The sequence below is a fragment of the Lygodium microphyllum genome, chromosome 17, assembly GCF_053477565.2.
Source record: "Lygodium microphyllum isolate KBCC chromosome 17, Lygodium_microphyllum_v1.1.10, whole genome shotgun sequence".
In the NCBI taxonomy this organism is placed as follows: Eukaryota; Viridiplantae; Streptophyta; class Polypodiopsida; order Schizaeales; family Lygodiaceae; genus Lygodium; species Lygodium microphyllum.
The window spans coordinates 26,251,276-26,275,258 of NC_141151.1; the positions used below are offsets into that span (position 1 = coordinate 26,251,276).

General features: G+C 41.1%; 1 protein-coding gene across 5 annotated transcripts in view; it reads right to left on the reverse strand.

Annotated features, from left to right (window-relative positions):
* LOC148021714 (ureide permease 1-like) overlaps positions 1-23,983 on the reverse strand; it is an 84,356-nt gene that overhangs the window by 59,739 nt on the left and 634 nt on the right. For all 5 annotated transcript variants that reach the window (XM_087697227.1, XM_087697230.1, XM_087697226.1 and 2 more), the window contains 2 exons: positions 9,077-9,778; positions 2,843-2,987 (listed from right to left, as the gene is read on the reverse strand). In XM_087697227.1, coding sequence (XP_087553353.1) covers positions 2,843-2,987; positions 9,077-9,304 — 373 coding nt within the window. In that variant the 5' untranslated portion in view covers positions 9,305-9,778. The remainder of the gene's footprint in view (positions 1-2,842; positions 2,988-9,076; positions 9,779-23,983) is intronic.

Consider the following 23,983-nt stretch of genomic DNA (forward strand, 5'->3'; position numbering starts at 1 on the left):
TGCAAAATATGCCAAAAAGTAAAGTATGACAAGCATAAACCACCTGGTCTACTGAAGCCATTACCTATTCCCAATGAGCTTTGGAAAAGTATAGCCATGGACTTTATAAAGGAGCTTCCTCGCACACAAGCAGGCAATGATGCAATCTGAACTATCATTGATAGATTCAGTAAGAAAGCACACTTTATACCTGTGCGAAAGACAATCAAAGCCAATCATATGGCCAAGCTATTCATTGCTCATATTTTCAAGCATCATGGCATGCCTAAGTCCATTATAAGTGATCAAAATCTCTGCATGACCAGCTTCTTTTAGCAAGCTCTCTTCGAGAACGTCGAGACTCAGTTAAAGTTTTCATCCTCTTATCATCCTCAAGCGGATGGGCAGAGTGAAAGTGCTAATTCTACTGTTCTAAACCTTTTGAAATCCTATGTCTTTGATAATCAAAGAGAACGGAAAAAGTATTTGCCTTTAGTAGAGTTCGCATACAATAACACAGTGAACTCTAGTACTGGTAAGGCACCCTTTGAGATCATCTATAGTAAGCCTCATTTTCCACCCATTCTTCTTACTAAAGATAAGATCTTTGCAGCAAATGAGTTTATTAGAGACATTGGTATAGCTTTCACTCAAGTAAAAGCTGCTATCCAAAGGACACAAGAGAAGCATAAACACGAAGCTGATAAGCATCGTCGTAAGTTAGATCTCAAGTTTGCACGGTATGTTCTTCTTAAGTTTGAGAAGACTCGCTTGAAAAAGCAAAAATGTCAAAAGGGTAAAGTGGTTAAGCTTTCTAATCGCTATTATGGCCCTTTCAAGATCATAGATAAGATAACCGATGTGACTTTTTGTTTGGATCTACCAAGTCATTGGAACATTCATAATGCTTTTCATATAAGTTTACTGCGTCCCTATATTGGAGAACCTCCAATGGAACCAATCAAGAAAGATTTACCTGAAAAGGAGAAACTACAAGACAATACTCTAAGGTCAGGTAAGGTATTACGGAAGTACCTGGTTAAGTTTAAGAATTATCCCCCATTGGACGCTCAATTTATGACTGAGAGAGAGAACTACAAGACTTTCCAGATCTTCTTAAGGACTATGTATCCCCTCTACAGTTGAGGTCAACTGTTTAGAAGCCGAAGGGATGTTACTGAATTGATTGCTTATTACGCATTCTCTATTTAGTAAATTTATGTCAATAAATTAATGGCTCACTTTTCTTTAAGTCTTGACGATGATCTAGCATGGCCATGAGACCATTTAGAGACTAGTATTCCTAGTGCATCACTTAATGGGGTGATCAGAGCACTATGACGGGGATATCTGGTATACGCAGTACAAGTTATGAAGGGGAAAGAAAGTGTCTGCCAAGTGTAAGAGTGTACACAAGAACCAAGGAGTTACACATAAATGAAGATGGATTGAGTTCTAAGAAGAGAAAGTGCATTAGCATTGTGTGTATGTATTTATGTGTGCATTCGGAGACGCTTGAAAACATTTACTTGAGTGTAATGAGCATTGCATTCATTTGGGGTCATCCTCTCCCTTACAAGTCAAGGTTTAAGGTCTTTTCTCTCTTAATGAATCATGGAGAGAAGTAATTCTTTCACTAAGAAAGACGAGAGAGGTAATTCTCTCACTAAGAAAGACGAGAGACATGATTCTCTAGAAGTGGAGAGATCTACAAGTTAAGAACTGATTTATGTGTAATGGAGGAGCTTGCTCCTTGTCAATAATATAACTCCACAAGGGGGAGGGACGGGCCCATCTTCCTGTCCTAGTGTGTTGTCAATCTCTCTCTCTCTCTCTCTCTCTCTCTCTCTCTCTCTCTCTCTCTCTCTCTCTCTCCATGTCTTTCTTTTCTCTCATATGTTCTCTCTCTGCCCCAGCATAATATTCACCATATATCTTTTAAGTATATAAGAAGGTCGAGGGTGTTATCTCGAATCTTATGACAATACTCCATGTCAATGATGGGAGAGGTGGCTCTGGGCACATGAGGAGGAGAAAATATGCATTTCTTGATACCTTGGACTTTGGCACCTTCTTCCACATAGTGACATATGGTTTGGCATTATAGAGAATGATATTTACTTTCCCTAAAGCCCTTGTTCTGGACCATTGTCACAAGTGACACAAAATGGGACCAAGACAGGAAACGGAGGATGGGGAGAAATTGTTGTTACTTGTGACTATATAGTTACATGGAATGGGACGTGGGACGGAAAGAAGCTACCGTCCCCACAAATCCTCAAGTCCAAAAATAGCCGTCACTTGTGACCATGTTCTGGACTCTCTCTTGTGAGTGGCTTGTTCTTTTATGTTTATTTTGTAAACTGCTTGTACTCTATGCACACAATGCTGGATCTCAATAAATGTATTATCTCCTAGCATAATGTGCTAAATTGTGATCCTTTGACGAGAACTTATTGCTTTGGTGTCATGATGCATTTGTTTGGGTGGCCGCAACGGCTCATCACAACCTGTTGTATGTAAATTAAATGAAATGAGAACTTGATTATAATGCCAAATCACAACTGAGGCCTTCAATCAAACAAAAATATGTGTCCCAAGTGGGTGGGTTTTGGTGGGTCTTCTTTTTCTTTTTCTTTACTTCTTTCTTTTTTGCCTCTTTTGGGTTTTTTTTTTTGGCCGGGCAGGCGCGGCGGCTTGGGGCGACAACAGCTCATCACAACCTGTTGTGTGTAAATTAAGTGAAATAAGAACTTAAAGAACTAACTTGAGAATGTGTACAAACTATGTGGCCATTTCATGTGCTATCCTCAATATCATGCATGTTCTAACTTATGACTCTCACACAAGATAATAATCTCACCAATTACAACAGCTATGCTTGCAGACACCACCTCAGTCAATGAGATGCCCACAAAAGCAAGAGAATACTGCATCATGATGTTGCCAAGACAAAGTGTGACACCTCCGAGCATTGCAAAAATCACACTATAACCATTTTTTGAGACCTGCATCCAGCAAAAAAACAGATTCAGTTTGTATTTCTTTGTCAAAGGATTCTCTTCTTATTGAACTGTGTGTATTTTTGAATCAGAAAATTTTCTGCAATTCAGACAGCTACATGAATAAGCATCAAGTCATAAGCTCCCTTAACTAATGTTTCTGGTGACACTTCTGATAACCAATATCCTCTCCACATTGACTGCCAAAAGAGAGAACCCTGTCTCTCAAGAGTAGATCTAATCCAATGTTGTTTTCTTGCTGACCATCTGACAATATAGAGGTATGCTGTTTCACTATGTTTTCTGAACAAGTGCATTCGTATTTCAATTTTCTGTTTTTACGTAAAGAAAATATGGGGGGCTTATCTTACCTATGGTCAATTTCAAGTCTTGCCACATTTTCCTCACTTTTCTAGGATCAGAATTCTATCGCAGTCACTAAATGTAGTTTCAATAAATATAACTTACAGAGGTCTGTGTATGCTTCTTAGAGTTGAATAGTCTAACCTTCTACCACGACCGTGTTTAGCGTGGCCAGTCCCAATTCCATGCACCTTTATTTATGGAGGACAGCTTTGTACAAAGAGTTGAATAGTCTAACCTTCTACAAAGAGAAGATCCCTGTTGTGCTCATGACCTTTATTTATGGAGGACAGCTTTGTACTAGTTGTAGTATGATTGAGGTTTCTCTTTGCAGCAACTGGTTTGCTTAGGTTATTTCCTGCATCAATGGTCAGATTTCTATTTGCAATTTTTTGTTGATATGGCACAGTAGTTCAGTCAGGAATATTGCACGTTTGTAAACTCTGATTTTTGCAATCTCAAGTGGAGTTTCATTTCACTGAAGCTCACTTGCAACCATTCATTGCTTTACAACTCATGGACAGGCACATACACAAGTGATAAGGCCAGCAACTCCAACCAAGTTACCATTTATATGGTCCTTCAGTCACCTTTACTATACATCCAAATGAAATGATAGACAAACTGATCCAGATTGACAATCTGACCCTTGGGTTCAGGCAAGCAATTTTCAGTTTTGACCACAATTCACAAGTACAAACAAAATGACAGTCTAATATGTGGGAAAATAGCCTAGCTGGAAAACTTGTCACAATATTCTTTTTCAAAGAAGAGAGAATTCTTATAATCACCAGCCCAGTCTAAATTTGAAAGGGCATCCAATTGTGGTGCTAATAATTCCCCCTTGTGGGCATTTGAGCATGTGTGTCTTATATCAAAAAAAAAAAAACTACTTGCCAATGCTTTGTGCCTGGGCTATGCATAAATTTGTTCATCTATGAGACTACAAACTGAATGCCTAGCCTTATAATGCACACATAGATGAGGCATAACATAGCTTGCTGATAGAGAACAACATCAAAGTAAACTCCACATCATGAATGCTAAGAGTCAATCCTTTCTGCAAAGATAGCAATAGGTTTGCAATCCTCCACTCCAAATCTACCCAAGAACATCTCAATGTACTTTGTTTGCAATGAAGCAATATCTCCATCATCACATGGTTAGAACAATGTGCCCAAGCAAAGATTTAACAAGACCAAATCTAGCATCTCAAAGAGTTCAAATCAGCTTAAAATTCTTATTTGGCCAACAAAAGGAGTAGTCTATCATCGGGATAAAATACAATGATGCAAGTGGGAGCAAAAATCTCACCACGTATTGATTGCCGTATACCATAAGGAGTTGGGCCATGTATCCCCGTACAAGGCCACCATAGTATAGAAACTAGTGCCACCACCAAAGTACCTTGGCTGCCCCATCATTGTGTACATGCCCTACTTTCCAAAAAGCATTGGATTGGCACTTCCAAGTTGGCCTTGCATATGCATCAATTGCCCCACTGACATCATTTGCTTGTGCTCACTGCTCACACTTAGAACATCACACTACTGTATTGATCCTTTCTTCGGTGTATCTTGCTATCCCGGAGCTCTCGAAGATGATTTCCTCTTTTTGCCTTTACTGCCCTCCTATAATGGATTCAAAAAGTGCATGAACTAAGGACCATCTACCAATTGCATAAACATTTCAGCTGATGTCCTCAGCCGATCTTTAAACTAGTCATTAAATTCCTCTTTCTCTTGCTGATCATCAGCTTCTAAAGGCCTAGAAGGAACCACATGCTGGTCTAAACCAACATTATCAGCTTGCTGCCTATGCTCTGTCCCTTGTCCAAGATCAAGCATTGCGTTTTCCCAACACTTTGTGAATTTTCAAATCGAGAAGTATCATCCCTTCTTGATCCCATCTCACTATCTATAGACACTCTTGCTGTAATACCCAGCTGAATACAACCTCGGGACTAGAGCAAAGCTTCTAATCATGTGCCTCGGCCCCACTAATTCGAGGTAATTGATGGTATCCCGGTGACGGAACCATGAAACCAACCTTCCTCCTCGGATAGGGTGGTAAATAACCTAATTTAGCACTAATTACAGCAAGCATAAAATTCACATAAACTAAAAATGCACACTTTATCACTTTAGTCTTGGACATTGGACACCTTGTTGGCCCCAAAATTGGCACCCCTTGCAGTATTTGTTTATCTTATATTGCAAATGGAAAGAGTACACCTAAAATCCCACGATCTCCTTTGTTGTTCCAAAAGCCCCTTGCTATAATAACAATCAACAAGCAATTCGAGCCATTTGCCCCTTGACTTTTCACCCAGGACTTGCACAATTAGAACCACAAACTGGCCAAATGCTGCCCCAATTTACAATGAATGGGCTCGCATCTGAATTCCTTGACAATTACACAAATTTCAAGTATTGAATTCAGTGTACAATGCCTTCTCCTATTGGCACGAGTCTCGAGGTGGCCACCAAACCCTAATTTTTGCTTAAATTTAGGGTTTACAACAAAAATCCTCTTATTGTCCACCAAATATGGCTGAGATCTGCTCCCAAATGGCTAAGAAATGCTGAGATCTTTTGAGAAATTACTCAAGAATGTGAGAGAGAGCCACAATGAGATAGAAATCCAATTTTCTTCCCGAGAAGACCCTAAAATCTACCTGCTACTTGCTCCAATCAGAATATAATACAATCATCTACTACCAGGCACCTCCAAAAAGTTGTCACCTGATCAGCAATGCTGTTGCCAGCCCCTAGAAGGTGTCTCCCTACTGTCCCCTGCCAATTAAGGCTCCCACAAGGCTGTCTTCTATAGCAAATTATTGTTCTCTAATCAAAAAATGGACCAACACCTCTCTCTCTCTCTCTCTCTCTCTCTCTCTCTCTCTCTCTCTCTCTCTCTCGTAAATCTCTCGTAAATCTCTCTCTCTCTCTCTCTCTCTCTCTCTCTCTCTCTCTCTCTCTCTCTCTCTCTCTCTCTCTCAAGCTGTAAACTAACTGAATGGCTGAGACCCAGCCCCTAAAAACGTTTTCTCAGTTTGCATGGGCATTTTGGCCAAGTAGCAACCTTCTAAACCCATTTTTCAACATTATTTAACTTATTAACAAGTTATTTCTTTACCTACCATACCAAACTTTTATGAGTTTGAGTGTCAGTTTCTACGTTTTGCACCATAACCTAACTAAGCCCACAAAAAATCATCCTCCACTTTGGAAGGGGACCTAATTTTTACTCCTACAAAGAAAAAATCAAGGAGTGGCAAGAACTCTACAAAACCAAAGGCAAGTCCTACAAAAGGCAGCTTGCCTTCCATAGACAACACTCGAATCCAACAACCACAAACCACTAGCACTACATTTCTAAAACATCAGATTTGTGACAATTGCTTAAGGTCTATCCATACTAACGAAGAATCTCACACAAAAGGTGGACAACACCAAAGTAATCAATGCTATACTTCTACTCCTAGGACCTCATACCCACCAAGAAATAACCAACCTTACTTATCCTCATTGGCAGCCAAGATGGGGTTTTAATTCCACACCAAGGTGCCACAAAACCAACCCCAACCTACAAGGTGCTTGCACTTATTACTAGCAACCTGCTGGTAATGCAGCATAAGTATTATGGACAACCCCTACAGCCAGCACATTTGACAACTTCTAGAGGCTTGACTAGCTAGTTTGCTAACACCACCAATGGATTTTGACCCTCTTGCCCATCTTGCCTCCTTAGAGCATTTAAATGATAACTTCCTAGCCCATATATTTGAGTTGCCACCAAATACACACTCACAATTAATAGAGAACCACACCACACAACACCACCCTCCAATATGGCCATCCAATCCAACAAATTTCTGTGAGTGGTGTCAAACATTCCATGACACCCACCCCAAGCCACATTCATCTCACAAAAGCCTGCAAGTGGGAATGTCCAATACAATCACACTTCTATGGCACACTTTCAAAGTGTTCGTCTGATTGTCTTCAACACTAAGCATGACACAAAAGTCATTCCCAACTATGGGACTCCGACACCATGCACGGCACACTCAAGCATACTTTTTTTGATAAAAGGGATATTTCATTCTCTATTGCACATTCTTGATCTTTTCCCTCTCCTCTCCCACATTTTAAGCATGCCTACCATTTGGCAGCGAGACCCTTCCTTCTTCCCAAGCTGATTCATCATACCCTTACTTTAAAGCACCAAAAGTATCATTGCAGCACCAGTATGTAAGTCATCAACTTATCTCTCTAGTACTTACATGCTAGGCTTATACTTTAGTTATGAGCTAACTTTGCAAGGCACTATTGTCATATAATCATACATAATTGCAAACAGAATTTGCCTACAAATAAAAAGATGTATTTCTTATTGAATAATATTAGTAAATTCTGTTGAGACCCCCATGCATCTCTAGTAAAAAGAGTGGCACAAACTTAGATAGTGGACATGGCTTTTATCTACATATGGACCACCCTTCATGTGTCAATAGAGCATAGCCATCTTCTTCTCTCCTCCTTCCATACCTCAGCTTCAGGACAAGGTAGTTATCTTGAGCCACTCCAGCATCACAGACTCCTTGGTTCTCTTAGCCCTAGTTCTAGATACACAGAGGCCTAAAGGAATTGTACCTTTTTTTATCATTTTCTTGGTTCACACCATTTTTTGGGATTCTTAATCCACCTTTAGCAAGGTAAGGGCTCTACAGATCCACCATGGTAGGAAGTGAATATCCCACCATTGTAGAGCATGTGTTCTAATTATCTGCTGTAAATGTCACTTTCTTCGCATTATCATTTTCAGCCACTCATGGCTAGTTTAGTATTCATTTTGGCTATATCCAAGCATTCTTCTGCTGTGTTTTACCACATGACACTTGATATCAGAGATATTATAACATCTTAATGGAGAGCTCTTTCTTAATGGAGAGCTCTTTCAGCTTTTTGACAGCATGGATCAGAGCTATTTGAGCTTCTTGACAAAAACGATCTGGCCATTTGAAGTGAAAGAAGCATTATACTCATTCAGTTGCATATTTTCTTTTCTTCTAGATGTGGATTTGAGGACCACAATGAGCATTTCAATAACAGTTAAATCTGCATGAGAAGACCCATACGAGATGCCTCAAGGTGGTGCTCCAAAGAGCCAACACTTTTCAACAGTTATGTCTACATGTGAACACTTATGCAAGCTTTCACAAGGCAGAGAGAAGAAGAACATGCTTGGCCAGGCAGCTAGGAGCCCACTTGGAAGGTTCAAGAAGCATGTAGACCTGAAAACCCAGAAACATAGGAGTCAATATCCATGATGCTGGGGGGACATGCACCTACATGATCATGGATACGAATCCAAGACCTTACCACTAAAAGGCTAGCATGAAAACATGAATTCAAGTTTCTTCAGAAAGCAATCAAAATTGTTTTGGTCTCCTTGTAAATGAGCTTTAAAATCTTACCCATTTTGAAAAATCTCTCTTTTAAAGTTGGAGGTCTGCATTCGGAAGTTAACAGCCATTGTCATGTAGAACCAAGTTATTTAAATGATATTATAGTCACACTTTTTTCACATGCTCATCAGATAACTAATTAACATTTCTGCAATATCTAAATGTTATCTTATTCATAGGTTCAGCATTTTGGAATTTTCACATATTTAAAAGAACGTCTGAAAATTTTTAACTTGAATGAAAAGATCAAGATTCTAACCTGCATGATCTGTATAGTGAAGTTTTGTGGAGAATAGCCAATCTCCCCAAGAGTGAGGGCAAAGGCTGCAGCTGTGATAAATGTACTGAAAGAATAATCCAAATATGTGTGTTGAGGCAAACGGCCTCGCCGTTCTAGAATATTAAAGAATACAGGCCATGAGCCAAGACAGAGTAAAGAAAGGACCATTAAAATAATGGCCCCACTTCTATCCTCAACAAAGTACATGTTTTTTTTTTCCAAGGATTTTTCGAACTGCAAACTTATCAACCTTGTTTTCCTTAAAACTTTGCTGAAGTATGTAGAACCAGCCCAAGTGACATCTCCATGCTAGTCATCATAGAGACATGATGGTTGCATGAAGAATAAAATACTCGTGGAGGTGAGATTGCATAAGACTGCTTATATAAACAGCTATCAAGTGGGCACAAACCACTGCTTCTTGTTCAAAACCTCAAACTAACCATGTGCCCCCTTCTTATAGCTCACACTTGTCACCTTGAAGAGATTCAGTTCAGTGCAGGACTTGCAAAGCTTATTATATTAAATATTCTGTCTCACACTAGCCTTCTTTGCACTTCTGAATAACCCCATGTAAATGAGCACAGTGCTTCACTGATGAACTTGTCTTCCACTTCTGAAAAGCCTTAAAAGTAGATACACACCCTTCAATCAAAATATATTGGCCTGTATTCTCAAGGACTGCAAAGTAAAAAGAACAGAAAAACATCTGTCAAACATAGTAACATCATCTTAAAATAAACATAACATGCATCCTCTGTACATGATGAGACAAAACCCTGAAATAAGACTAACTTAGGGAACCCTGAAAATAAGGGTCCAATACAATATAAATAATCCCTAACTTTCTTCCACATCTGATAGTTGACTAGCAAGCTAGATTGATATGATGATGCATAGAAAGAAAGAAAGAAAAGAAAGAAAGATCTATTAACGTCTATAAAAAGCTAGAGTGGCCTATGAGACCATAGCCAATACAACTCGTATCATCATCTCTCATCAGAGAAGAAGAGATGAAATTTATGTGTAGGTCTACATGATAGATTGGAATGAGAAGTATGGCAACTGAAAAAGCTGGAAAAACTAAGTTTAAAAAGATTAAAAAGATAAAAAGAGTGTAGAGTCTCTCCCCCTCAGTCTATGGAATCCACCAAGACTCTGCAAACTACCTCTTACTGAGTCAGTGTGCCAATCTGCCTCTGTAATGGGCAATCGTGATGCGAATGTGACACATATGGGCACACCTATGTTGCCAAGTAGGTACTCTAGGGCGTCATGCTCTGTGTAACGCTGTAGCTCTATCAAATGTGATGCCGTCTGATGTTGTACCTCAACACCTATCAATAGGAGATGTAGTGTATGGGGTGGTAGTGGCTGGGGTTTCAGCTACGCTGAAGAAGTTTGTAATTGTTCTCTAGAGGAGTGGATGACACTAGGGTCGCCTCCTATCCCATAACCATAATGCTCTACGTTGTTGGAGCTCCAATAAGAAAAGGCCCAAATATCTTTGGTCGTCATAGTCCATTACCCGTCTTAGTGGTCCAAATCCCTCCTTAAAGAGGCAATGATAGCGGCCTCGGATGTCATAGTATATAGTACATCTACAAATGTAGTGCTCCTCCGTTTCTGGTTCCTATCCACAAAGCTGGCACATCCTCTCATTGGCTGCAATATGGCTCCATCGACCTGTCTCAATCATCAGCTGATGCAATGAGGTGCGAATCTAACCAATAGCAACTCGGAGTCAATGGGAAAGTTGAGCATCCATATATCTCAGCCTCACTATGAAACTGTCATGAGAAAGCTACAAGAAGTGACATTGGTATTGTGCTATTTTCATGCCTAATGGGAAAGGGGGCTTGGACCAAGTCCTTTCTGTCTCCACTCTAGTGATGTCTGCCCTGATCACACTATTCAGCTCTACAAGACTGAGGCAGCTCAAAGTAGGGCAATCGAGGCTATAATCGGATGGTGGCAATCTATATGTACTCATGCCATGTAAGTTCAGCCACATCCTCATATGTGCATACCAACATTGTCAATCTCCCTCTGCTGCAAGCTGTCTTGAAGACTCCAGAACTAGTCTAGAATATCGGTCTTTAGGGAGCTGCCATATCCTTTGGAGGAAAGTAATTGTTTGGAATAATGCCTCAACTACCATGGGTGCAACGCCCAATACTAACCAGATGATCTCTTGGGGTACTGAGGCTTTTGCCCTTATCATATGTGCTATCATCATGACCAGTGGCCTTTCCATGTGTTCCCAGCCATCATAGTGTTGTGCTTCCAATCCATCACAGTCCATAAGTGGCATCCATCTAGTATGATAAAGGCTTGGGCCCCAAATGGCTGCCCCATAGAGTAGTCTGGGCATAACTAAAGTGTCAAAAAGCCACAATTTGGTATGAGACTCTCGAAACTATATGTGTGCACACTACTGCTCTAGAGCACCCAAAGCTGCATATGCCCGTGCAAGCCTAGCCTCTAAAATCTCCTTCCATGAAAACTATGGCCCTTTGAAAGTGACCCCAATGTATACATATTGTCTAACCATTTCCACAAGCTGATCGTCATACATAAAGTGGTGCTCTAAGCATGTCACCCAAGCTGCTAAGGTGTTAAAGACCATAATTTTAGTATTTCCAAGATTATCCTTGAGCTTCACAGAACACATGCAATGCATCCAGATGCTGTTTAGTGCCTCTAGTGAATTTGAGATAAGCACCATATCATCAGCATATGACAAAATTGGTATCACTACCCCAACCAAGCTGACTCCCATACCACCCCATCTCTGCATGTAATCAGAAATCTCATCAATGTATAGTCCAAACAGCAAAGGAGAGAGGGGACAGCCTTGCTTTACACTCATCGTGCTAGACATTGAGTCTTTTGTGCCTCCAAGCACTCGTACTCTCCCTGTCACAGTTTCATACAATGCACAAATACACCACTACATATCCTCTGGGACCCCAATGGCTCGCAATCTTTGCATGAGTCTTGCACGTGGCACAATATCAAAGGCTTTGCGGAGGTCCACAAAGCAACAATAGATTTTTTGCCTCTATGATCATCCCTCCTCAATCAAGGCCCTTAGCGTGAATATATGGTCTAGCGTATTGTATCAATGGCAGAAGCCAGCTTGTCCTGTAGACCGTATTTTCTTTGTTTCAACCCACCAACTCATATGTCTTTGCTAGCATATGGCCAATCATAATAGTGCGGTAGTTGTTAGCAGCCAATGGATCTCCACTCTTAAAAATCGAAACTATTGTGTGGTCACAACAACTTACTGGAAACCCCTCACATATGGCTCTATTGAAGAGATTCGCCAAGATAGAGACCAGTGCATAACATGCATGTGCAAAATGCTCTGCCACAAGGCCATCTTGATCATGTGCTCTCCCATTCTTCAACCTCCAAATGGCATATCTCACCATCTTATCCGTAAAGAAACCACACTATGTTGACCTAGAGTTTGATGGACAAAGTATCTGCTCTTGTGATGGAACATCATATAGTGCCCTAGCATGTTCATGCCATAACATAGGTGATGTCAATTGAATTGGGGGTTGTCTCCCGTGAAATTTCCTACATGCCTTCTTGCTATCTCTGCTCAAAAAAAGCTAATGCATCTCTCACTCTAGTTTGGCTGAATAATCTCTCTTCTTTTTCCGCACAAGACAATGAAAGACATTCCGTGCATGCTTATGTGTGCATGTCCCTAGTGTAATATCCCTCTATAGGCAGGTCCTAGTCTGTCTACACTCATAATCATACCAAGTATTTTGAGGGACAGTACAACTACGTATTGCAGTAGAGCCCATCTTACATGGGAATGCCTCTGAAGGTGCAGCATGTAAAACCTTGGCTACAGATCTAGTGACATCTTCCAGTGGTTCATGTTGGTCTAGCTGCCTTAAGCCATCTCGTACTGCATCACTATAGATATGCGACATTTTCTCTAGAAATTCATAATGCGGGAATGTGTGTCACTATGTGCATGTTTCTTGTCTCTGACTACATGCTAGAGTAAATTTTAGGATCGCATGGTCGGCCGCTATGCTGACCGGCTTATCAAATATCTCAAATTGCTTAATTTGTAGAATTAACGCTGGCGAGCCCATTACATAGTCCACCACATTGGCCCATTTTTTGTTATTCCAACAAGTGAAAGCATCCACTCCCGGCCATCCTAATAGGCCCTTGAATATAGGCAATCCGTGAGCACTTCCTAAAGCTAGCAGATAAAGGCCACCTCCTTATCTCGAGATGTCCTGACAAGCCCTTGATCCACAAAATTTTGCAAATCTTCTCCCACTAGTAGTATATCCCCAATACTTGCATATCTCATAGTATCTTCATGTAGTACTTCAAATGGTGATCCCTTCCTAGGAGCAAATGTTGAAGAGGCAAGAGGAGAGTAGCATACCGCAACATATAGATCCCTCGGGTGCCCTATCCTCAGCCTTATCCACATATATCTAGCATGCACATCTCATGAGTCGTGACACCATGTGAATCATGTCTTGGAGGCTCTCACGATAAAGAATAGCCACCCCTCCTAACCCCTTGGTTCCCCCTAGTCTACGGGGTTGAGGTTTGTATACGCTCTCCCATTTGCATCCTACAACATCTGGTACTCTAGAATTTGTACACTAATGTGTGTCTATATACATAGCCATGTCTATCCCACGAAAAGTATCCTCAAAATAACTTGCATCAAGTCTCATTGAACCATTACAATTCCAAAGGGACATTTTTAACACCTCATGGGCCTCATACTATCACTGTGACCTCCATTCTACCATGATTACTCTACAATCTCTATACACAGCATACTTGTCTTCTTTACGTGCCTCCAACACTTTTGGCATGCTAGTCCTTCTCTGCTCTAACTATGCAGGTGTGAGATCCTCATCGAGGTAAATCTTTTCACCCTTCAAAAGCCTTTATTTTTTATAAGAAGGCCCTTTTGCTATCCATGTCCCCAAATTTTAGCATGAGAATCCGACCTCTTTTGTCATTTGGATCACCTATCCTCCAAGCATCCATAATGCATGTCTTGTCTGCAACCATCTTAGAACAAAGTATTTTAGCATCCTCTTTGGGGTTATCTATCATATCCATTTGAAAGTCAGCCTTGATTTCATTATATTTTGCATCATCCCAGCCATTAGAGCATGATTTTCTATTTGCTTCTACAGCATCACTTAGTTCCTCCCTGAATGTCTCCTGCAATTTTCCATATACATCTTTTTGCTTTGTGTACATGTTATTCATGACTTTTTGCTGCATCTTGCCACACACCCTCATGCACGCTTTCAGGTTTGCATCCATTTTAGCATTCAATTCCTTTCCCCATGTTTCATGCATCGGATTCATGTCACTTGTCACCTTGTCAAACATTGGCATACATATTGCTGCAATCTCAGCTCTTATGAGGGCTTTCATGTCATCCAATCCATCTGTTGCAATCAGCCTTTGCATCTTTGTCCATCACTTGGCACTTGTGGGAGTGGCATTTTCACAAGCTCTCCTATTTTGTCTATAGTAGAACTTTTCATCCTTAGTGGGGGTCTGGTACCACCCTCCTGATGCAGTGCATCCTATGGTTGGCCCGATTGGTTGTGTATCAACTTTCAAGTTCGGTCTCATGTCCACTAGTTTCTTTATCAGTAGTCTCTGCCATCTTGCAGTCTGGGACAGCCACTCAGTGTGCTTGTATTGACCCTGCAGACACTCCTAAACAATTGCCAATACCTCTGCAGCTTTCAGGGCATCCAGAGTCTCCCTGTGCAAAGACGTGACTCTGCAAGACAGTGGATGTCTCTCTGCGCAGAGACATGACCCTGCAGAGCAGCACCTTCGCATCAGCACTCACGTCAGTGCCATCAGAGCTCACGCCAGACACGTCAGCTCCCGTCTCTCACACGTGACATGTCAGCTCACGCCAACCTCCTGTCTGCCAGACTGCCGTTCCTGCATTCCCTCCAGTCAGTATCCCATAACCTCACACCAGCGTCCAGTCGGGCGGTCACCTCACGCCAGCATCCCAGCGTCACCTCACGTTTGCATCCACCAGCGTCACGCCATCCTCAGTTCAGACCAGCGAACTCATTCATCAGTTCAGACCAGAAAGAGAGACAGAGACCAGTGAGCTCATTCGTCAGTTCAGACCAGCGAGCGCATTCGTCAGAGCATTCGTCAAACCAGCCATTTGTCAGAGCATTCGTCAGCATACCAGAGAGAGAGAGAGATTCATCAGAGCTCATTTCTCAGACCAGCCATTCGTCAGCAGACCAGAGAGAGAGCAGATAATTGGATAAGCTTTGTCCCTGCACTGGACACATCAAAGCTAGATACTTGCAATTTAACATAAAGATCTTGATACCAACATCATAGTTAATGAAGACTCAGTTTGACTCCCCAAGAGTTCAGAATCAAGGGGCAATTGAGGATTAATGATGCTGCTCACTAAGTTAGGCTGGAAATTGATGCTGGTCACAGTTTTAGGGCTGGAAATCAGAATGTCTGAGAGTGTCTCTTGAGTTAAAGCCAAGGATGGGCATCTTCTCAAGGAAATTTGGGTCTCTGCAAGGGGTGCCAACATTTTGGAGTCAATCCATTGTCGACTTGTCTCAATTTCTTGAGGGCAATCTAGCTGTTTGGGGCATGTTTTGAGGGTGAAGTTTGTTGTGGGCTAAGAGAGAGCGACTGAGCCACCAGGGCAGCAGGCTGAGCAGGTTTGGGGCTGTTTTTGGAGCAAAGAACAGCAAGAAATCCTAAACTAAGCAGGGTGACTTGATCTACAGCACTTTCTAGGGCTGGAACAGAAAAGCAACCTGATCTAGTATATGTTCTGTTGCTGGAAACAGAGGGTGACTATTGTGCAAGCATTTCTTTCCTGAAAAGCTGGAGAATTTCTATTATGCCTCAACAAACCTAAATTTCTCAGCCGTAGTCTGCTGTTATATAACTAATTTCAGCAGAAATTAGGACTTACTAGCTGTCTCGGGATGCATGCTAGCAAATTTCAGTCTTACAGGAAGGATTGTTGCTGCATATCTAAAGATTAATGACAAATTTGAAGAGATTTTGATCATCTACAGCAAGAATGACCTGCATGCAATTGTTGATCACTCACTCCCCAAGCATTCAGAAACAAGGGGCAAATTGAGGATTAATGATGTTGTTCACTATGTTAGGCTGGAAATTGATGCTATTCGCTATGTTAGGCTGGGAACTCAGAGCTTTTTCTACTAGGCATCAATTAATTAATTAATGCCAGTCTCAAAGTCGATAGCTGCTCAAGGATACTTGAAAGACAAATTGGCCTAGCCAATTTAATTATTGGTTGGTGAGATTGATATTTTGAGCACTAGAGGAATTATTGAATTTATTTTCAAAAGTAATACTCTAAAAACTAATTTAATAAGCTGGATAATGCTGGAAAATGGGATTAGAAGCATGCCACTTGGCAAAACTTGCCATGCAAGTGGAAAAAACGTTGTTAGGGGCTGGTGGAGTCTATTCCAACCATTGAGAGAGAGGAGGAGGTTATTACCATTTGGTATGACTGAGTGCAAGGAGATAGCTACACTTATGGAGATCAATGCAAAGTTATCCTTTTAGGATACGTCAGCACTAGCAAACATTGGGAAGTATAGGAGGTTGGTTGGCAACTTGATCTATGCAACACTAGGCCAGATATTAGTTTTGTTGTTGGAGTTTTGAGACATTCTCAAACAAACCCCGTGAGAGTCATTGGAAGGCTGGGATGCAAGGGCTCAAATACTTGAAGAAAACTCTTGACTATGGTATCACATATAGTTCCGATACTTCTCTTATGGGGTATTGTGACTCAGATTGGGCAGTGATTCCAAAAAGTCGGTTTCTAGTTATTGATTTTCTTTTGGTTTAGGAATTTTCTCTTGAATCAATAAGAAGCAAGCAACAGTGGCATTGTTTTCTACTGAAACAGAGTATAAGGCAGCATGTTTTGCTACATGTGAAGCAGTATGGTTAAGAAGGATCTTATTGCATATGGGAGTGTAAGATGAAGACCTGACTGTGCTAAGGTGTGACAATCAGAGTTGAATCCCCATTGCCAAGAATCCAATGTTTCATACACACACAAAACATATAGAGATCCAGTATCACTATGTGCGTGATTTGATCAAGAATGGGATAGTGGAGCTCGTCTACTGTCCACCAACAAAGGAGAATGGAGTAGATATCTTTACCAAAGCACTCTCGAAGGATCTGTTTCAAGTTCATCTTCAAAGACTTTGCATTGGACCAAGAAGTTAGTTCACCTACAGGTGGACATTGAAGAGGGGGTATATATTAGATATGCTCAATGCTCTACCCTCGTAAGGTGCTACCAATGATCCATGGTGCTCAAAATTGTAAGGCTCCCATTATGAGAAGAAGCCATGTGTGAGTCTGGACATTGGTCGGTCCTGACTTGTATATCAGATGAGGTCTATGTAACTAGATGCCCAAAAGGTGACCGCTAGTCTTTGGGTTAGATAGAGTAGTTAAAGTTGGTAGCAATTCGAGGCACACCGCATTGAGTTGTGGGATAAGAAAGTTATTAGGGACCCCTATTTTGAGTCTGAAGGCCACGGAAGTAGCCCTTGACTAAGGGTAGGGAATATTTCTTGAAATATTTCCTAGCCAACTAGTAGAGGTGTACACGGAAGGTCAACAGACAAATGTGCACAAGGAAGGTCAACAGACACAGGTGCATATGGAAGGTCATCCATCATGGCCCCCTTCACAGGCAATAAAAGGTAGACCCCTTCACAGCTTTATGATCCATCCTTTCACCCAATCAAAGTTATTACAGCTAGCCATAATCTCTTCACCTATCTTCTATCTAGATCGGCATCTAAGCTTCACATTGGAAACGCACAGGTGGATAGAGCCATCTTTGTATCAGCTTGTTTGAAGTTAAAGAAATTTTATGTTCTCTTTTTATCTGTTGTGTATTCTCTTTCTCTATCTCTTGCTCAAATTCTATTCACTGCACTATGTAATTTGTATAGGGTGAAGGCCAATCCCCAAGCAAACTAAGGGGCAAATAGGTTTAAAGGCTTGTTGGTTAGTTTTGACAGCAAGAGAGGCAATTGGATTAGCGGAGAAGATTAGAGGATTTAAGTTGTATCCCTTCCATTTGCAATATAAGATAAAGAAATACCAAAAGGGGTGCCAATTTTGGGGCCAACCAGGTGTCTAATATCTAGGATTAAAGTGATAAAGTGTGCATTTTCAATTTATGTGAATTTTATGCTTGCTGTAATTAGTACTTAATTAGGTTATTTACATCCTATCCAAGGAGGAAGATTGGTCTCATGGTTCCTGCACCAAGATGCCATCAATTCCCTCGAATTGGTGAGCTTGAGGCACCTAATTGAAGGTCAAAAGCTTTTCTATAGTGCTGAAATTGTATTCAGCTGAGCATTACAACAAGAAACTTTTCAAATACTGAGATGGGATCAAGCAAGATTGATGCTTCTCAATCTGAAAATGCACAAAGTGTTGGGGAAAATGCAGTGCCTGATCTTGGACAAGGCACGCAGTATGGACAGCAAGCTAATAATGCACTTTTTGAACCCATTAAAGGAGGGTGGCAAAGGCAAGAGGAGGAAATCTTCTTTGAGAGCTTCAAGACAGCAAGCTGCACAAAAGGAAGAGCCAATACAATAGCATGACGTTCCAAACATGGGTAGTGAGCAAAAGCAAATGATGCCAGTGGGGCAATTAATGCGTATGCAAGGCCAACTTGGAAGTGCCAATCCAATGCTTTTTGGACAGCAAGGCATGCATGCAATGATGGGGCAACCATGATACTTTGGTCGTGGCACTAGTTTCCATGCTATGGTGGGCTTGGAACCACAGATGGGGATGTATGACACAACTCCTTATCATATATAGCAAACAATGCGTGGTGTGCAAGGCCCAATGTATCCAGATATGGCTGGTAATATGCATAACCCCGTGTATAACAATGTTGGCATGATGCTAGGGCACAATGTGGCAAGTTTGGCAATGCATATATGCAGCCCACTGTGTTTGGGACTCATGGTATTAATGCTAGTCATGCAAATGCTTCGTATAGTGTTGGTCATAAGCAAAAATGCTACTAGTAATGCATGCAATATGGGAAATGTATCTTGGTATGGATGGTAGTATGTAAATTCCCATGCAGAGTCACATGTTTCCTAATTCATATGGTGCTCCTAGCATGTCAAATACACAAGGGGTTGGTCAACTAGATACAATGTTGCATATTAATTAAGTTGGAATTACATCAGTGTGAACATATAAAGCGTCGCAATGCTTAAGGGGAAGAAAGGCCTACAACCTAGTGGAGGTTTCGAGGCAAGTAAAGTTAGAGGTAAAGTTTCCATATGCTTCTTGGTGAAGCTTCAGTAATGTTTCACCAATAGATACAAAGTGGATGGAAAAGGATGACTTGGCAAACCATCCTCAATTTTTGCAACTTTACCGAGATGCCTTTCAATTAGAGCTGACTTTGGTCCGAACTTAGTCAGGTTCAACATAGTAGGGGTCCGAAGTATTACCTAATGCTCAAAGGGAAGATAGCACTTCCACTCCTCCAGTTGTGGACAGCTCTCGTATGTAGTGGATCTCATAGTAGGGGTCCAAAGTATTACCTAATGCTCAAAGGGAAGGTAGCACTTCCACTCCTCCAGTTGTGGACAGCTCTCGTATGTAGTGAATCTCGGATGTATTCAACATGCATCCAAGGTATTGTGCTGATAGTATGTTTGCCATGAGGTCACTACTCAATGTACTAGTCACTGTGAGATATATGCAAATGAGTATGGTTGTTACCATGACTTTGAAACTATACTTTTACATCAGTTTATGATCAGTTTGGCATGATTTTTTGCCTCAATTTGGAGACAAAAATAATTATGAGATTTAGGCCTCCACCAATTTATTGGCCACTAATGTTAGTAGTGACATTAGAGACTAAGCATTAATTAATTAAGTAATGCCGGTCTAAGGGTCAGTAACTACTCAGGGATACTCTAACCAATTTAATTACTGGCTGGTGGAATTAATTTTTTGAGCACTAGAGTAATTATTAAATTAATTTTCAAAATTAATATTCTAAAAAATAATTTAATAAGCTGCATAATGCCTGAAATTTGGATTAAAAGATTGCCACTTGCCAATGCAAGTGGGAAATATGTTTTCAGGGGCTAGTGGAGTCTATTCCAATCATTGTGAGAGAGGAGAAGACTATTAGAGAGCAAGGAGACACTGTTGATGTGATTTTGCAGCCACCAGGGATTAGTCCTACAATATGTGACAATCGTTTGGAGCCCTCCAAGAGTAGGTGACAGCAGCCCAAGGTCCTCCTACAGATGACAGCATACAAGAGGGGGCAGTAGTCTTTCTAGTGGTTCTAAGCTCTAGGTGACAACTTCCATGGTCGTTTGAGCAAGGCAACAACAATTTTTCAGTGTTTCTCGCAATGAAACTTTGAAATTTCTCTCTACAGCAACCTCTCTCATCCCCTTGGCATCTCTCAAGTAATCTAGTATTTTCCAGTAGTTTGAGACATCAAAGAAAAAGAGTTTAGTCAATCAAAGCTACACACTTCCCCTCCCTTGTATAGCTCCATGGACACTAACTTCAATGAGGGCATCAAGGAGATGACTTGTGATACCCATTCCTCACTTTCTGAGTCAACCCATCATATCTGTTTCTCTCGTTCCTCTTCTACTCAATTGAGGCCACCTCTAGGAGTTGTCAAGCCCTTTGATCCATCAAAGCCTTAAATATATTTTTTGATACTTCTCACAGTCCTTCCTTTATCATCAAACACACCAAAGGCTGCGATTCATGAGTTACCAAATTCCCTATCTATTTTAAAGGGGGATTCAAAGAGAATCTAATTCCTTTAGTTTCAGAGGGGGTCACTCTTTGCATGTCTCGTCAAAGAGCCTTGGTCTACTTCTATACTATTTTGAACACCAACTCCCAAGATCCATGGGATTTACCTACATGAGAGCCATGGATGTTTCGGACGTGATTTGATGATTGCAACTTTGTATGTTGCCATCATAGAGGTGAGAATAGTATCATCTCTCTAGAGACTCAAGATCAAGCATGCCTTTGCATGCTTCCTAGCATGGATTCGGAGCTAGTGGCTTCTCTCCCAAGGTCGATTTTTGGGCACCCTCAGCTATCATCTTGTCTACAGTTCTTCCTTACAAGTTCTCTCTCCAGTGGAGTTCTTTCCTTTCTTGAATTACAAGTGTTTCCTGCAACACCAACTATAGGTTATCTCGCCTCAATATCCAATTAGGAAACTAGTCTAAACTCTTCGTCCACCATCAACAATGAGTTGGTAGGAGGAGGATTGTCTCTTCTCCATTGTATTTTCAAGGTTTGGTTTGTCATTTGTGTATACTTTTTCATCGCCTCCCCTATCATTTGTGCATAGATGATTCATACTTCTTGTAAAAGCACTTAATGCAAAAGATGTCTACATGGGCATTGCTTGAGTGGACCTTGTTGCATGATCTTGTTTGTACCTGCATACGCATTGTGCTTATGTTCCTTGTGCATTTGAAAGGGACACTCATATTTATAAGCCGAAAAACCGTGCATTGTACAACATGCTTCATCCTTTTACACCAAAGAGCAGAGATCATAGAGAACAGCCATTGATCTTGGATTGTAACCACTAGATTGCCACCACTCCCTCCATCTCATTCCTTGACACCCATGCGGGTGGTTGGGTATTTCTCCTGAAACCCATTTGAGCTAACCATCTCTCCCAAACATTCACTAAATAAAATTAGGGGATAAAAAAATCAAAAGGAAAAAATATATAAAATCCATAAAAATGTTTCAAAAAAACTTGGGCTCTTAAGAGAAGATAACCATTGCATCTATAGTCTTGGTAGACCCTTTGACAACCAACATGCATCCATTGATTGATGCCCTAGCTACTTTGGGGTGGGATTCAGGAATCTCTAGAGGTAAAGTAGAGGCAGTTCCTCTTGTCAATGCACAAGAGGATGACAATGACTCTAAGGCTTCTGTCATCCTCTTGTGGGTATGGCTTGTATCATGCCTCCTATGTAGGAGGGATACTACGGGGATCTTTCATTGAGTTATATACTTGGATATTTAGATGGATGCTAGCAGCATTGGTCACATTAGTCATAAAGTGGCCTAGTGCAAATGCAATAGGTACACTTTAGGCTTAGGGCAATCAAGTCCTATTTACAGGACTCAAGGCTCTATTGTGCACATCATTGTGCAATCACCACTCTTATACTTATAGCTAGTAGGCCAATGTGTTTGTACACTGGGACAGTGTGGGCTGGTGGTATGGGTTGCTACCTCTTGGGATGGTCATTACGTAGTACACTACTAGCTCCTAGGCGCAAGGGTGAGCCTCTTTGGCTCTATGGTTGGAGGTGAAATTGATGTCCATTTCCTTTATGTTCATTGTCATCTATACAGCTTGTGTCATGTCTCATGTGCAAGTTGGATCCTAGGGGGACGTTTTAAGGCGCAGGGTGTTCGGACTAGGGGTTTTGTTTGTAGGGAGAAGGGGATGGGGGAATGGTTGGGGGTGAGGTTTTGCAGGCAATACATGGTACTACCTTACATAGTTTCTATCAAGTGTTGTTGAGTGCTGCATAGAATGACCAACTTGGCAAATTATAATCGTGTAATGTTGGGTTAATGGGGAGGTTGGCTGACATTTGGATCAAAATCAGCACTTACACCTTACTTGAAGTTGCTTCCTTGTGTGGTGATTTTGCTAACAGTCCATGACCTGATGACAATAGCTCACCACAAGTCGCCTTTGTTAACTGAAGAAAAAGAAAAGTGGATGCAAATGTTGCATGATACACATGCATTATAACCATGTACGATAATATACATATTCTATCATGACACTATCACACAACATTAGGCAAGGTTGACTTTGCTGGAATCCATGCCTTTCTAAAAGGCAGTTTAGAATCTCAGATCCTTGAATGGTCAATCAAATACAGCTCTAGACTTCTGAAAAATGCAGCATTCAGAATCCAGAGCCTAAGATGGCTGAAAATGGAGTAGAACAGCCTGGGTTATGAAGGACGAAGGCTGGCAAGACTCTAGATAGCTTCTAGAAGAAAACTGTCATGAAGAACTACAGCAAAAGATTAGGGTATGTGGTGCATCAACTCATCTTGATGAAAACCAAGCGAGACAGCCTAGCCAGGTGAGAAACGATACCCTTAACAACCTCACTTGGCAAAAATGATGCAGAAAACAACCTCACCTAACACTTGTCTTGTGGAGACAAAGCATGGGCGGGCTGAAATATCTAGGCAAAGGCCTTTTTCCTTGGGGCTCGTCAACCCACCCTTTCAATGGAGGTGACATCTTTGACATCTTCTGGTGAGGAGGTCTTTGCCTTTCCCCTTTTCTATATGAAGAGGTATCAGACCTGACGTGAATAATAGGGCAACATCATCCATATCAAGATTCATTGGCTTTTGAGCCTGCTTTGATCAGCATTCTCCCCTAGAAAATTATCGCAATGATTTGTGCCTACAAATTGTATATCCCTTACAAAATTATTGCAATCTGTTGTCAGTTTCTATTGCTTAAAGATTGCTGTTTTCTTGTTGGTTCATTGTATAATTTCAGTTTGAGTTGCGCCATAGAAGAACTCAAGGTGCTTTCTTTCATGTTTGCTCACTGCAACTGAAAACCATGGGAGGAAATCATTATTGTCATCCAAAATGCAGCAGGAGACAAATATTGAAGTCACATTGTACATGAGATCAGCCGTGATTTGGATTTCAAAAAGACACAACACTACAAAATTCG